A 13,827-nucleotide genomic window follows, 5' to 3' on the forward strand; every position below is an offset into this window, starting at 1 on the left:
GTAGGGTGCGGTCTGAAGGCATGGTGTGGGCCTCTTCAGGACTAGTAAAAGGGCACGTAGACCAATTCATTGGTAGTGTAGGAAGGTGGGCAAGTAGGGAGGGAGTAGCAATTGTGACGAGGTATGGAGCGTTTGTACGATGGAGGCATTGTTTGCCTTTTTTCGGTAATATAGGATGTGCACTCGTGCATATTCGAGAGAAAAAAATGTCTAGAAACCAATTGTCACAACTGAAAAGTGTCTTTTAGTAAAGACAATACAGTGCAGTGTGCATCAACAAATATTAGTATTGTAGAGTGTCCAATAACAATAAATTTACCCATAAAAGGATAGGGAGATAAAAGTACATCATTGTTATTTTTATTTTGGCACACTTAATTTTCGGCCCCCGGCCGTTTAGCGAAGTCCATTTCGCAAGGCTAGGGTCACGGGCAAGATTCATCGTCCCAGTACCAGTCCATCATACAGGTGGACACGAGGTGAACCAAATCTAGTGCGTCTTTTGCGCTATGGATTCCCATGTCTTGTAGTGATATTGTCTTTTATTGGCACGTGCAAGTTACCTCCGGCAATAATTTGTGAAGTGTCGCGTTCTGCACATGATTCTCGAGACAACTTCCATATTCTCACACAACCTTCTTATTTAACAACTTAGGGACATATAAAAACTTGTGTGATTTAGTACAAAATTCCAAGGTGGGTGTTCCTATCATAATTGCAAGCTAGCTGAGTTGGCTTTGTCCGTGGCACAATAGGGAAGGTTCATAGTTCAATCCCCTCATGCCCTTAATTTTTTGGTGCTTGTTAGTGTGATAGAAAAAGAAATGCATGGTAGGCCCAGTTGGGGATAAATAAATAAAAATAGGAAACTACGTGTGGAATGGGTGAAACAAAATCTATACGTATATTTTTGCTTTTTCTTGGGGCAGCTGTGTGGGAGCTACTATATGATGCTAGTTGCGTCAAATAGCGCGTGGAAGGCACAACCGATCGTGTCTGGGCCAGCTACTTCCAGGCACGAGTAATAATCCAGAAAAACGATTGGTTGAACGATCGAACACATGACCTTAAAGACTCGACCAGATGTAGTTGGCCATGGCAACAAATGCCTACTGCTAACCAATGGCCGACGCGAATATTTAAGAACATACCGCAACATTAGATTTAAAACATTTTTTAATTTTTTTTAAATATGTATTGCCGAATATTCTTGGAAAATAGAACATTTTTTGATATTACAAACAATATTTTTAATATTCCATCCATTTTAAAACATGAACAAATTTTGAAACAACATCATTTTCTGAAGACATGAACCTTTTATGACAACACAATCATTTTTTGAAGTTGTGACCGACTTTTGAAAATGGAACATGTTTTGAACATTCAGAACAATGTTATAAAATGTGTTTTTAAACAAGGACATTATTGAATTTGTGAACATTTTGCTGAAACAAGAATATTATTCGAATTTTGAATATTTTTCAAAATATATTTTTTTGGTAATCCCAAACAATTTTCGAAACACACAACAAAATATGTCCTAAATTTCGAAAGAAAATCAGAACGAGAGAAAAATATATTTTTTTGCAAACATTTTTAAAAACGGGAACACAATATTTAATTGTAAATTTTTTCGGAAAGTTGACAAATATAAAATGCTGATTTTTTTAAATTTTTTATTACGAAATAAGTTAAAAATAAAAATAAATTTGGAAGAAAAAACAAAACGGGCTTGCACAGTTTTGGGGTCCCTGTGCGAAGCTCTGACTATCTGCTGCGTAGTGCAATAAATAGAGTTTTTGCAGCTTCTTGAGCGGGCAAATAAGTGGGCTGGCTTGGCTGGGCTACAGGTTGTGCGGGCCCAAGTCGAAATCTGGATTGTAAAATAAAAAACAGACGGACAGACAAAAATTTAGTACCACCTCGGATAGAAAAATAAATTTCGACGGTGAACGGATGAAAAAATTGGCAAAACACACCTTGCTTTATTAATAGGTATAGATATAGATAAAGATATAGATATAGATATAGATATAGAGATATAGATAGTGCACCCGTGCATATTCGAGAGAAAAAAATGTCTAGAAACCAATTGTCACAATTGAAAAGTGTCTTTTAGTAAAGACGATATAGTGTAGTGTGCATCAACAAATATTAGTATTGTAGAGTGTCCAATAACAATAAATTTACCCATAAAAGGATAGGGAGATAAAAGTACATCATTGATATTTTTATTTTGGCACACTTAATTTTCGGCCCCCGTTTAGTGAAGTCAATTTCCCAAGGCTAACGCCACGGGCAAGGTTCATCGTCCCAGTACCAGTCCATCATACAGGTGGACACGAGGTGAACCAAATCTAGTGCATCTTTTGTGCTATGGATTCCCATGTCTTGTAGTGATATTGTCTTTTATTGGCACGTGCAAGTTACCTCCGGCAATAATTTGTGAAGTGTCGCGTTCTGCACATGATTCTCGAGACAACTTCCATATTCTCACACAACCTTCTTATTTAACAACTTAGGGACATATAAAAACTTGTGTGATTTAGTACAAAATTCCAAGGTGGGTGTTCCTATCATAATTGCAAGCTAGCTGAGTTGGCTTTGTCCGTGGCACAATAGGGAAGGTTCATAGTTCAATCCCCTCGCGCCCTTAATTTTTTGGTGCTTGTTAGTGTGATAGAAAAAGAAATGCATGGTAGGCCCAGTTGGGGATAAATAAATAAAAATGGGAAACTACGTGTGGAATGGCTGAAACAAAATCTATGCGTATATTTTTGCTTTTTCTTGGGGCAGCTGTGTGGGACCTACTATATGATGCTAGTTGCGTCAAATAGCGCGTGGAAGGCACAACCGATCGCGTCTGGGCCAGCTACTGCCAGGCACCGATATGACCTGTGTTTGCAAGGCACGAGTAATAATCCAGAAAAACGATTGGTTGAACGATCGAACACATGACCTTAAAGACTCGACCAGATGTTGTTGGCCACGGAAACAAATGCCTACTGCTAACCAATGGCCGGCGCAAATATTTAAGAACATACCACAACATTAGATTTAAAACATTTTTTAATTTTTTTAAATATGAATTGCCGAATATTCTTGGAAAATAGAACATTTTTTTATATTACAAACAATATTTTTAATATTCCATCCATTTTAAAACATGAACAAATTTTGAAACAACATCATTTTCTGAAGACATGAACCTTTTATGACAACACAATCATTTTTTGAAGTTGTGACCGACTTTTGAAAATGGAACATGTTTTGAACATTCAGAACAATGTTATGACATGTGTTTTTAAACACGGACATTATTGAATTTGTGAACATTTTACTGAAACAAGAATATTTTTCGAATTTTGAATATTTTTTAAAATGTATTTTTTGGTAATCCCAAACAATTTTCGAAACACACAACAAAATATGTCCTAAATTTCGAAAGAAAATCAGAACAAAAGAAAAATATATTTTTTGCAAACATTTTTAAAAACGGGAACACAATATTTAATTGTAAATTTTTTCGGAAAGTTGACAAATATAAAATGCTGATTTTTTTAATTTTTTATTACGAAATAAGTTAAAAATAAAAATAAATTTGGAAGAAAAAACAAAACGGGCTTGCACAGTTTTGGGGTCCCTGTGCGAAGCTCTGACTATCTGCTGCGTACTGCAATAAATAGAGTTTTTGCAGCTTGTTGAGCGGGCAAATAAGTGGGCTGGCTTGGCTGGCCCACAGGTTGTGCGGGCCCAAGTCGAAATCTGGATTGTAAAATAAAAAACAGACGGACAGACAAAAATTTAGTACCACCTCGCATAGAAAAATAAATTTCGACGGTGAACGGATGAAAAAATTGGCAAAACGCACCTTGCTTTATTAATAGGTATAGATAAAGATATAGATATAGATATAGATATAGAGATATAGATAGTGCACCCGTGCATATTCGAGAGAGAAAAATGTCTAGAAACCAATTGTCACAATTGAAAAGTGTCTTTTAGTAAATACGATATAGTGTAGTGTGCATCAACAAATATTAGTATTGTATAGAGTGTCCAATAACAATAAATTTACCCTTAAAAGGATAGGGAGATAAAAGTACATCATTGGTATTTTTATTTTGGCACACTTAATTTTCGGCCCCCGTTTAGCGAAGTCCATTTCCCAAGGCTAGCGCCACGGGCAAGGTTCATCGTCCCAGTACCAGTCCATCATACATGTGGACACGAGGTGAACCAAATCTAGTGCATCTTTTGCGCTATGGATTCCCATGTCTTGTAGTGATATTGTATTTTATTGGCACGTGCAAGTTACCTCTAGTAATAATTTGTGAAGTGTCGCGTTTTGCACATGATTCTCGAGAAAACTTCCATATTCTCACACAACCTTCTTATTTAACAACTTAGGGACATATAAAAACTTTTGTGATTTAGTACAAAATTCCAAGGTGGGTGTTCCTATCATAATTGCAAGCTAGCTGAGTTGGCTTTGTCCGTGGCATAATAGGGAAGGTTCATAGTTCAATCCCCTCATGCCCTTAATTTTTTGGTGCTTGTTAGTGTGATAGAAAAAGAAATGCATGGTAGACCCAGTTGGGGATAAATAAATAAAAATGGGAAACTACGTGTGGAGTGGGTGAAACAAAATCTATACGTATATTTTTGCTTTTTCTTGGGGCAGCTGTGTGGGAGCTACTATATGATGCTAGTTGCGTCAAATAGCGCGTGGATGGCACAACCGACCGCGTCTGGGCCAGCTACTGCTAGGCACCGATATGACCTGTGTTTGCAAGGCACGAGTAATAATCCAGAAAAACGATTGGTTGAATGATCGAACACATGACCTTAAAGACTCGATCAGATGTTGTTGGCCATGGAAACAAATGCCTAGTGCTAACCAATGGCCGACGCGAATATTTAAGAACATACCGCAACATTAGATTTAAAATATTTTTTATTTTTTTTTAAATATGAATTGCCGAATATTCTTGGAAAATAGAACATTTTTTTATATTACAAACAATATTTTTATATTCCATCCATTTTAAAACATGAACAAATTTTGAAACAACATCATTTTCTGAAGACATGAACCTTTTATGACAACGCAATCATTTTTTGAAGTTGTGACCGACTTTTGAAAATGGAACATGTTTCGAACATTCAGAACAATGTTATAAAATGTGTTTTTAAACACGGACATTATTGAATTTGTCAACATTTTGCTGAAACAAGAATATTATTCGAATTTTGAATATTTTTCAAAATATATTTTTTTGGTAATCCCAAACAATTTTCGAAACACACAACAAAATATGTCCTAAATTTCGAAAGAAAATCAGAACGAGAGAAAAATATATTTTTTTGCAAACATTTTTAAAAACGGGAACACAATATTTAATTGTAAATTTTTTCGGAAAGTTGACAAATATAAATGCTGATTTTTTGAATTTTTTATTACCAAATAAGTTAAAAATAAAAATAAATTTGGAAGAAAAAACAAAACGGGCTTGCACAGTTTTGGGGTCCCTGTGCGAAGCTCTTACTATCTGCTGCGTAGTGCAATAAATAGAGTTTTTGCAGCTTCATGGGCGGGCAAATAAGTGGGCTGGCTTGGCTGGGCCACAGGTTGTGCGGGCCCAAGTCGAAATCTGGATTGTAAAATAAAAACAGACGGACAGACATAAATTTAGTACCACCTCGGATAGAAAAATAAATTTCGACGGTGAACGGATGAAAAAAATTGGCGAAACGCACCTTGCTTTATTAATAGGTATAGATGTAGATAAAGATATAGATATAGATATAGATAGTGCACCCGTGCATATTCGAGAGAGAAAAATGTCTAGAAACCAATTGTCACAATTGAAAAGTGTCTTTTAGTAAAGACGGTAAAGTGTAGTGTGCATCAACAAATATTAGTATTGTAGAGTGTACAATAAAAATAAATTTACCCATTAAAAGATAGGGAGATAAAAGTACATCATTGGTATTTTTATTTTGGCACACTTAATTTTCGGCCCCCGTTTAGCGAAGTCCATTTCCCAAGGCTAGGGCCACGGGCAAGGTTCATCGTCCCATTCCATCATACAGGCGGGCACGAGGTGAACCACATCTAGTGCATTTTTTGGGGTACGGATTCCTATGCCGTGCAGCCAATCCCTGACACAAATTTCCCTTATGCTGGCGCGGTTATCATTATCTTGAGGCCACCGGTGGTAGCCTGTATCCTTCCATATCAGCAAAGTATCTGATATCATGTCCAATCCCTGTACTTGCTCCATTACCTCCTTGGGGAATCCAGTACCGTTGTCGTCCTCCCACACATTTGCAATGTGCTCATGGACAGGATCGAGCCTTGCGGATTCGCAGAACATGATGATGAGGCCTGCCAGTGCCAGCCTGGGGCACTCACCCTTCTCCACGACTGGGTAGCGCGACAGCATGCGCACGGCCTCCACCGCAAAGTCCTTGCCCAGGCGCTCGGTGCCCAGTTTCTCTCTGACTTTATCCCAGTCACTCAAGTGTAGTTTGGGTTGGCTGACGTTTCCATCGTCGTTGCTTAAACTTAAGAACCGTAGTAGGCCCACATTTAAGCGCGGTAGCATGTCTTTGTAGGAACCCCACATTAGTGATTTGGGGTTGAATTCTGCTCCGAGTCCGTCGCCCTTGAACGGGTCCCATGCCTCGTACCAAACTCCCTCATGGTTCATGAAGCCAAGTAGGTGCACGTCGTTATCTCGGACGGCTAGGGTAGTCGACGTTTCCTCCCCCACCAGTTGTAGCTTGATGTGAATCAACCGCGCTGGGCATTCATGTAGTAGAGCTCGGTTGTTTAAGTCGGAGTCAGACTTACGGTTCGGGTGGCCATCCAAGATACCCTCCTGGTGATCATGACGGGCGAGCACATCACGCAGTTGCTCGATGAATGTACTGAACCCTGCTTTTTCCTTGATGGTGTACTGCATGTAGATCTGCATGCATATATATATCGATGTCCAACAATCAGACGACATGATCAATCAATCTGTCTATTAATAGTATCAGAAAAAAATATATCATATTCTTATATTGTGGAAATCAAATAAGAATTCATATTCTTATGTTCTTATATTATCGGAAATCATATTCTCGCCTGATCTGCCAATCTAGACATATTCTTATATTGTGCAACATTTGCTATCATGATTTCTTTCTGGTGGCACATTTGAAAAGATTGGAATTGGAATGCTTTTTAGCAAAAGAACTTCCAATCAAGATAAGCTTTCCTTCTGGTGGAAATTAACATTTGAAAAGAGCAGAATCGAAGAATTTTTTAGCAAAAGAAATTACAATCAAGATAAAGTCGTAATGCTTTGCAAACATGACATACATAAGTTCCACTTGGCTACGTGACCAAGGGCAAACACCCCTTAGGGCATCTCTAACGACGACTTGCAAATTTCCTCTGCCATCCGTCCGCGGATACAAGGGGCCCAGTCCGCGGATATGGATGCGGGAGGCCGCTATCCCATGCTGCCCGCATACATTTCAACAACAATACAAACCAAAGAGACGAAATTCATTCCAACACGACTGGTTTCATTAAAATTTGGACATAATTTGCATAAAAAGGTCAATATTTCAACCGTTTAACTAAAATACTAGAAAAAAAACTAAACACTATATTGGACGGCCACTTCGTATGTGTGTCCGCCATGCCCGCACCGCTGACGCCGTCTATGTCATCGTCACTGTTGTCGTCCCTCCAGCGGCAGTACGACGCCGGAGGGCCGCGACAGCCTTATCCGATGACTGTCTGCCGCTAGCGGAGGAGCCTCTCCGCCTCCTGTTGCGCTATGCGGAGGGCCACCACGGCCACGGCTGACATAGCCTTTAGAGCCCAGGCGGCGGCCTTGTCGCGACCGATGTTGCCGGAGCAGCCGCAAAACGACAACTCCTCGCCATCTTGGCAAGCGAGTTGTCAAGGTGGCGGCGGCCATGTCACGACTCGTGTTGGCAGAGCAGCCACAAAGCGACAACTCCTTGCCGATCTTGGCAAGCTCGCCATCCAGGCAGCAGCGGCCTTGCCGCGACCGGTGTTCGCACAGCAGCCACAAAGCGACAACTCCTCACTGATCTTGGCAAACTCGCCGTCAAGGTGGCGGCGCCCTTGTCGCAACCGTTGTTGGTAGAGCAGCCGCAAAGTGACAACTCCTCACAGATCTTGGCATGCTCGCCGTCCATGCGGTGGCGGCCTTATCGTGACCGGTGTTGGCGGAGCAGCCGCAAAGCGACAACTCCTCGCCGATCTTGGCGAGCTCGCCATCCCAGCAGCGGCGGCCTTGTCACGACCAGTGTTGGCGGAGCAGCCGCAAAGCGACAACTCCTCGCCGATCTTGGCGAGCTCGATGTCCAGGCGGCGTCGGCGGCCTTGTCGCGACCAACGTTGGTGGGGCAGTCACAAAGCAACCACTCCTCGCCCTCAAGGTGGCGGCGGCCTTGTCGCGACCGTTGTTGGTGGAGCAGCCGCAAAGCGACAACTCCTCGGCGATCTTGGCAAGCTCGTTGTCAAGGTGTGAAGGAAATATGCCCTAGAGGCAATAATAAAGTTGTTATTTTATATTTCCTGATATCATGACAAATATATATTATTCATGCTAGAATTTTATTAACCAGAAACTTGATACATGTATGGATACATAGACAAAACACTGTGTCCCTAATATGTCTTTACTTGACTAGCTCGTTAACCAAACATGGTTAAGTTTCCTAGCCATAGAAATGTGTTGTCATTTGATGAACGAGATCATATCATTAGGAGAATGATGTGATGGACAAAGACCCATCCGTTAGCTTAGCATAATGATCGTTCAGTTCTATTGCTACTGCTTTCTTCATGTCAAATACATATTCCTCCGACTATGAGATTATTCAACTCCCGGATACCGAAAGAATACCTTGTGTGTTATCAAACATCACAACGTAACTGGATGATTATAAAGATGTTGTACAGGTATCTCCGAAGGTGTTTGTTGGGTTGGCATAGATCGAGATTAGGATTTGTCACTCCAAGTACCGAAGAGGTATCTCTGGGCCCTCTCGGTAATGCACATCATAAGAAACCTTGCAAGCAATGTGACTAATGAGTTAGTTGCGGGATGATGCATTACGGAACGAGTAAAGAGACTTACTGGTAATGAGGTTGAACTAGGTATGAGGAAACCGACGATCGAATCTCCCGCAAGTAACATACTGATGACAAAGGGAATTGTGTATGTTGTCATAACGGTTCGACCGATAAAGATCTTCGTAGAATATGTGGGAGCCAATATGAGCATCCAGATTCCGCTATTGGTTTTTGAACAAAGAGGTGTCTCGGTCATGTCTACATAGTTCTCGAACCCGTAGGGTCCGCACGCTTAACGTTCGTTAACGCTAGAGTAGTATTGGGATATTTGATGAGTGGTAACCAAATGTTGTTCGGAGTCCCGGATGATATCCAGGACGTCACAAGGAGTCTGGTAATGGTCGAGATGTAAAGATTTATATATAGGAAGTCATATTTTGGGTTCCAGAAAAATATGCAGTTTTTTGGTATTGTACCGGGAAGCTTCTAGAAGGTTTCGGAGGATTCCGGAGGGGTCCGAAAGTCCACAATTGGGTTCACCACGACCCAAGGGCTAGCATGGGCTGCGGGGAGGTGCCCTAGCCTTATTGGGCTAAGCGCACCAAGTCCTCAAAAGACCATGTGGCTAGGAAAAGAAAAAAAGGAAGGAGTCCTAGTACGAATAGGATTGGACTTGGATTCCAAGTCCTCCTCCCCCTTGGCTGCGCCTTGGACTTTGGAGGGGCTGTTGCCACGCCCCTCCACCTATATATAGAAGGGAGGGGGCACCCCAAGAGGACACACAAAGCCCTTGGCGCCCCTCTCTCTCCCGTTACTCCGTAGTTCCACCACCTCGTCCCGGCAACGCTTAGCGAAGCGCTGTCGGTGCTCCACCACCACCATCACCATCACGCCGTCATGATGGTTGTCATCCCACCTACTTCTCCTCTCCCGCTTGTTGGATCAAGAAGGAGGAGACGTCATCAAGCTGAACATGTACAAAACTCGGAGGTGTCGTACGTTCGGTGCTTGATCGGTCGAAACGAGAAGAAGTTCGACTACATCAACCGCGTTGTCAAATGCTTCTGCTTTCGGTCTACAAGGGTACGTGGACACACTCTCCCCCTCTTATTGCTATGCATCTCCTAGATAGATCTTGCGTGAGCGTAGGAATTTTTCTGAAATTGCATGCTACGTTCTCCAACAAGGTGGTGGCGACCTTGTCGCGACCGGTGTTGGCAGAGCAGACGCAAAGCGACATCTCCTCGCCGATCTTGGCAAGCTCGCTGTCAAGTTGGCGGCGGCCTTGTTGCACCCGGTGTTGGTGGAGCAGCCGCAAATCGACAACTCCTCGCCGATCTTTGCAAGCTCGCCGTCCAGGCGGCGGCGGCCTTGTCGCGACCGGTGTTGGCGGAGCAGCCGCAAAGCGACAGCTCCTCGTCGATCTTGGCAAGCTCGCCGTCAAGGTGGCGGCGGCCTTGTCGCAACCGTTGTTGGTGGAGCAACCGCAAAGCGACAACTCCTGACAGATCTTGGGATGCTCGCCGTCTAGGCAGCGGCAGCCTTATCACGACTGGTGTTGGCGGAGTAGCCGCAAAGCGACAACTCCTCGCTGATCTTGGTGAGCTCGCCATCCAGGCGGTGGCGGCCTTGTCGCGACCGGTGTTGGCGGAGCTGCCGGAAACCGACAGCTCCTCGCCGACCTTGGCGAGCTCGCCATCCAGGCGGCGATGGCCTTGTCGCGACCTGCGTTGGTGGGGCAGTCGCAAAGCAACCACTCCTCGCTGTCAAGGTGGCTGCGGCCTTGTCGCGACCGGTGTTGGCGGAGCAACCACAACTCCTCGCCGATCTTGTAAGCTCGCCCTACAGGTCGCGGCGGCCTTGTCACGACCGGTGTTGGCGGAGCAGCCGCAAAGTGACAACTCCTTGCCGATCTTGGCAAGCTCGCCGTCAAGGTGGCGGCGGCCTTGTCGCGACCGGTGTTGGCGGAGGAGCCGCAAAGCGACAACTCCTCGTCGATCTTGCATGCTCGCCGTCCAGGCGGCAATGGCCTTTTCGCGACCGGTGTTGGCGGAGCAGCCACAAAGCGACAACTCCTCGCCAATCTTGGCGAGTTCGGCGTCCAGGCGGCGGCGGCCTTGTCGCGACCGGTGTTGGCGGAGGAGCCGCAAAGCAACAACTCCTCGCCGATCAATGTCGTCCGCTCCGTGCTCTGGGGTGGCATGAATGCGGCGCGTGGATCGGAAGGAAAGTGCGGGTGGGGTAAGTGGGGGTTTGGGTGGGCCAGTGGGGAGGGGGGGTTGAGGGTCGCCGTTGGAGATGCCCTTAGTTTGCTAGTCTGGTTTTTCCTATTGATTTGTGGCTGCTCTAACTGTTGTATGGTGACTCAAATCCAACTTAGACTAGGAAGCAAAAGAGATGTGCTATTAGGATTTCTAATTCTACTAGGACTTGACTGTAGAATCTAACCAGGAGTATATGAATCCTATTTTGGAGGGGACTATATAAACAAGAGGTAAAGATCATAGGCATCAACCAAGCCAATAAAAAGGGTCTCATCCAAGGCTTCTAAAGAGCAATTGGAAGCACATAAGAGGATTAGGCTAGAAGTCCTATTGCACTATTCTTGTATAGAGCAAGAACCAGAGGGTCGTAGAGGGCCAAGTAGGGTTGTGAGAGAGTGACATCACTTGTACTTATTTGGCTCTTACAGAACTTACAGTCAGTTTCACCAAATCCTAATCTCTTGTCATGGTTGCTTCAACATCGTCATCTAGGGTTTTCTACGATATTCATCTCCATCGCTCTTCATATGGTGCAAGCTTGTGTTATACTCGCAATATCCTTTCAAATATCTAAGGGCTGCTAGACGCATAGATTTTTAACACTAGATTTCTTTCTTGCCTAGTCCTTTGGCCGAGACCCAGCAGCCACGTAGCCCTAGCCTTAGTTTTAGTTGGCCTCGTTTGTCATGGTGGCTGGATTTGGTAGAACCAGCTTTTGTATCTCTGTTTTTCATTTCTCTCATCTAATAAAATTGTGGAAAATTAAGTTTATTATTGTTTTAGCCCTGAAACTCTATATATATCATATTACACATCCACTTTAAATCAGTTTTTGATGAAATTTGCATCCACATGACCATTATGATAAGTCCTACAGTTTGGTATACTTTTTATGTACTGATGTTAATGTGTGTTGTGGTACTTTTTATTTATTTATTCTGCTTGGGCAAGAGGGGTTTTGTTAGAAGCAGTCCTTTAACAAACTTGGACGACGACGACGACAACAACAACATGATTTTGAGGAAGGCAAGTGTTTCCTGATCATGTTGAAAATCCCTTCACATTTAGTTGCATATTGCATGTATGTATCATTACTTGAGAAACATAAGGATGTCCTAGATTATGTCATTAGCCTTGTTACCTGGGGTTTATTCAAGGGTAGTTAGCCGATGTAACTTTTACTTATGATATGTGATACCTTTATAACTGTTGACACTACTGATCAATTCATGATTTATTAGTAAGCTGGTTTCTAATAAAATAGGCCAACTAAAAGCTCACGACATTCTAACCAAAGTACTACCTCTCTCTCAGTTTACAGGGCGTGCGCGTACCCCTAGGTCGTCAATTTGACCAACCTAATGCAAATCATATATTACAAAAAATATACCAACATAAACTTCCAAGTGTCTACTTTCAAAAGATATAATTTTTGTGTTATATAGTTTATATTAGGGTGATAAAATTGGCAACCTAGGTATACGTGCAGGACTTGGAAACTGAAACGGAGGTAGTATATATTTATTTTAAGCCTATACATATCATTTATTCCAATACTTGGTATAGTTGTATTCACACTTGTCTTATTATTTTATTAATTATTATCCTGGATAGATACTCAGACAGTGGAGTTGAGGAGTTTCAAGAGAACTTCCAGAAGTTCTAGGAATATGTGTTCCCCATTCAGTTGCATGTGGAGGCTTGGATGATTCGATGCGAGTTACTTTACGATACATTGTGTTATGCCCGTTAATGAGGTTAAGTCAACATTGTAACAAGCCTTAAATAAAATCTTGTGGCTATGCACCATTTCTATTATTCACTGTTGATAGGTTAGAGCATCTATAACCGCGGACAGCAAATCCGACCTCTCAAATGCCCGCGGACGCGATCCGGCGAGTCCGCGGACAGTGCCAGGTCCAGCCTCAAATTTGCTCTTCTGCATCCGAGTTACTCATATTTGTTCCCCTAGATCCATAAAAGCACGCAAAAGAAATCCTACGTACTACCTTAGCTAAGCTTTGTCGTTGGAGATGTCCACGACGATCGTGCCGGGCGGCGGGTAGATGGGCGCATGGGAGGGCTCCGGCTCCTTGTCCTCAACCGTAGACGCGGGCATCTCATCGAAGACCGGGACGTGCTCCGCCTCTGCCTCCTGCAGACGGCAGCAGTTTGCCTCCAATTCCAACTGGAGGGAATCAAGGATCGCTTGTTGCTCCGCCTGCAGATCCGCGTCCCCAGCGTCCCCCACATCCTCCTCCTCGACCTCATACTCCTCCTCCTCCTTCAAGTCCTCCTCCGGATCCATCGTGTCCGGAGGTAGCCCCACGGTGATCCGGGCTTCATGCCTTGCCCGAATCTGCTCAAGGAGCTGCAGCCGATGCTCCGGCGTTAGATATGTGGGTAGCTCCTTACCCGGTGGCGTGGGGGCATGGCTACTAGTGCTGG

At 43.4% G+C, this 13,827-nt stretch overlaps 1 protein-coding gene across 1 annotated transcript in view; it reads right to left on the reverse strand.

The window, feature by feature from the left end:
• Nucleotides 1-5,922: 5,922 nt before the first annotated feature.
• LOC119366644 overlaps nucleotides 5,923-13,827 on the reverse strand; it is a 19,391-nt gene continuing 11,486 nt past the window's right edge. Inside the window, exon 8 of the mRNA XM_037632407.1 lies at nucleotides 5,923-6,980. Coding sequence (XP_037488304.1) covers nucleotides 6,057-6,980 — 924 coding nt within the window. The 3' untranslated portion in view covers nucleotides 5,923-6,056. The remainder of the gene's footprint in view (nucleotides 6,981-13,827) is intronic.

The sequence above is a fragment of the Triticum dicoccoides genome, chromosome 2B (genome assembly GCF_002162155.2).
Source record: "Triticum dicoccoides isolate Atlit2015 ecotype Zavitan chromosome 2B, WEW_v2.0, whole genome shotgun sequence".
Classification (NCBI taxonomy): domain Eukaryota; kingdom Viridiplantae; phylum Streptophyta; class Magnoliopsida; order Poales; family Poaceae; genus Triticum; species Triticum dicoccoides.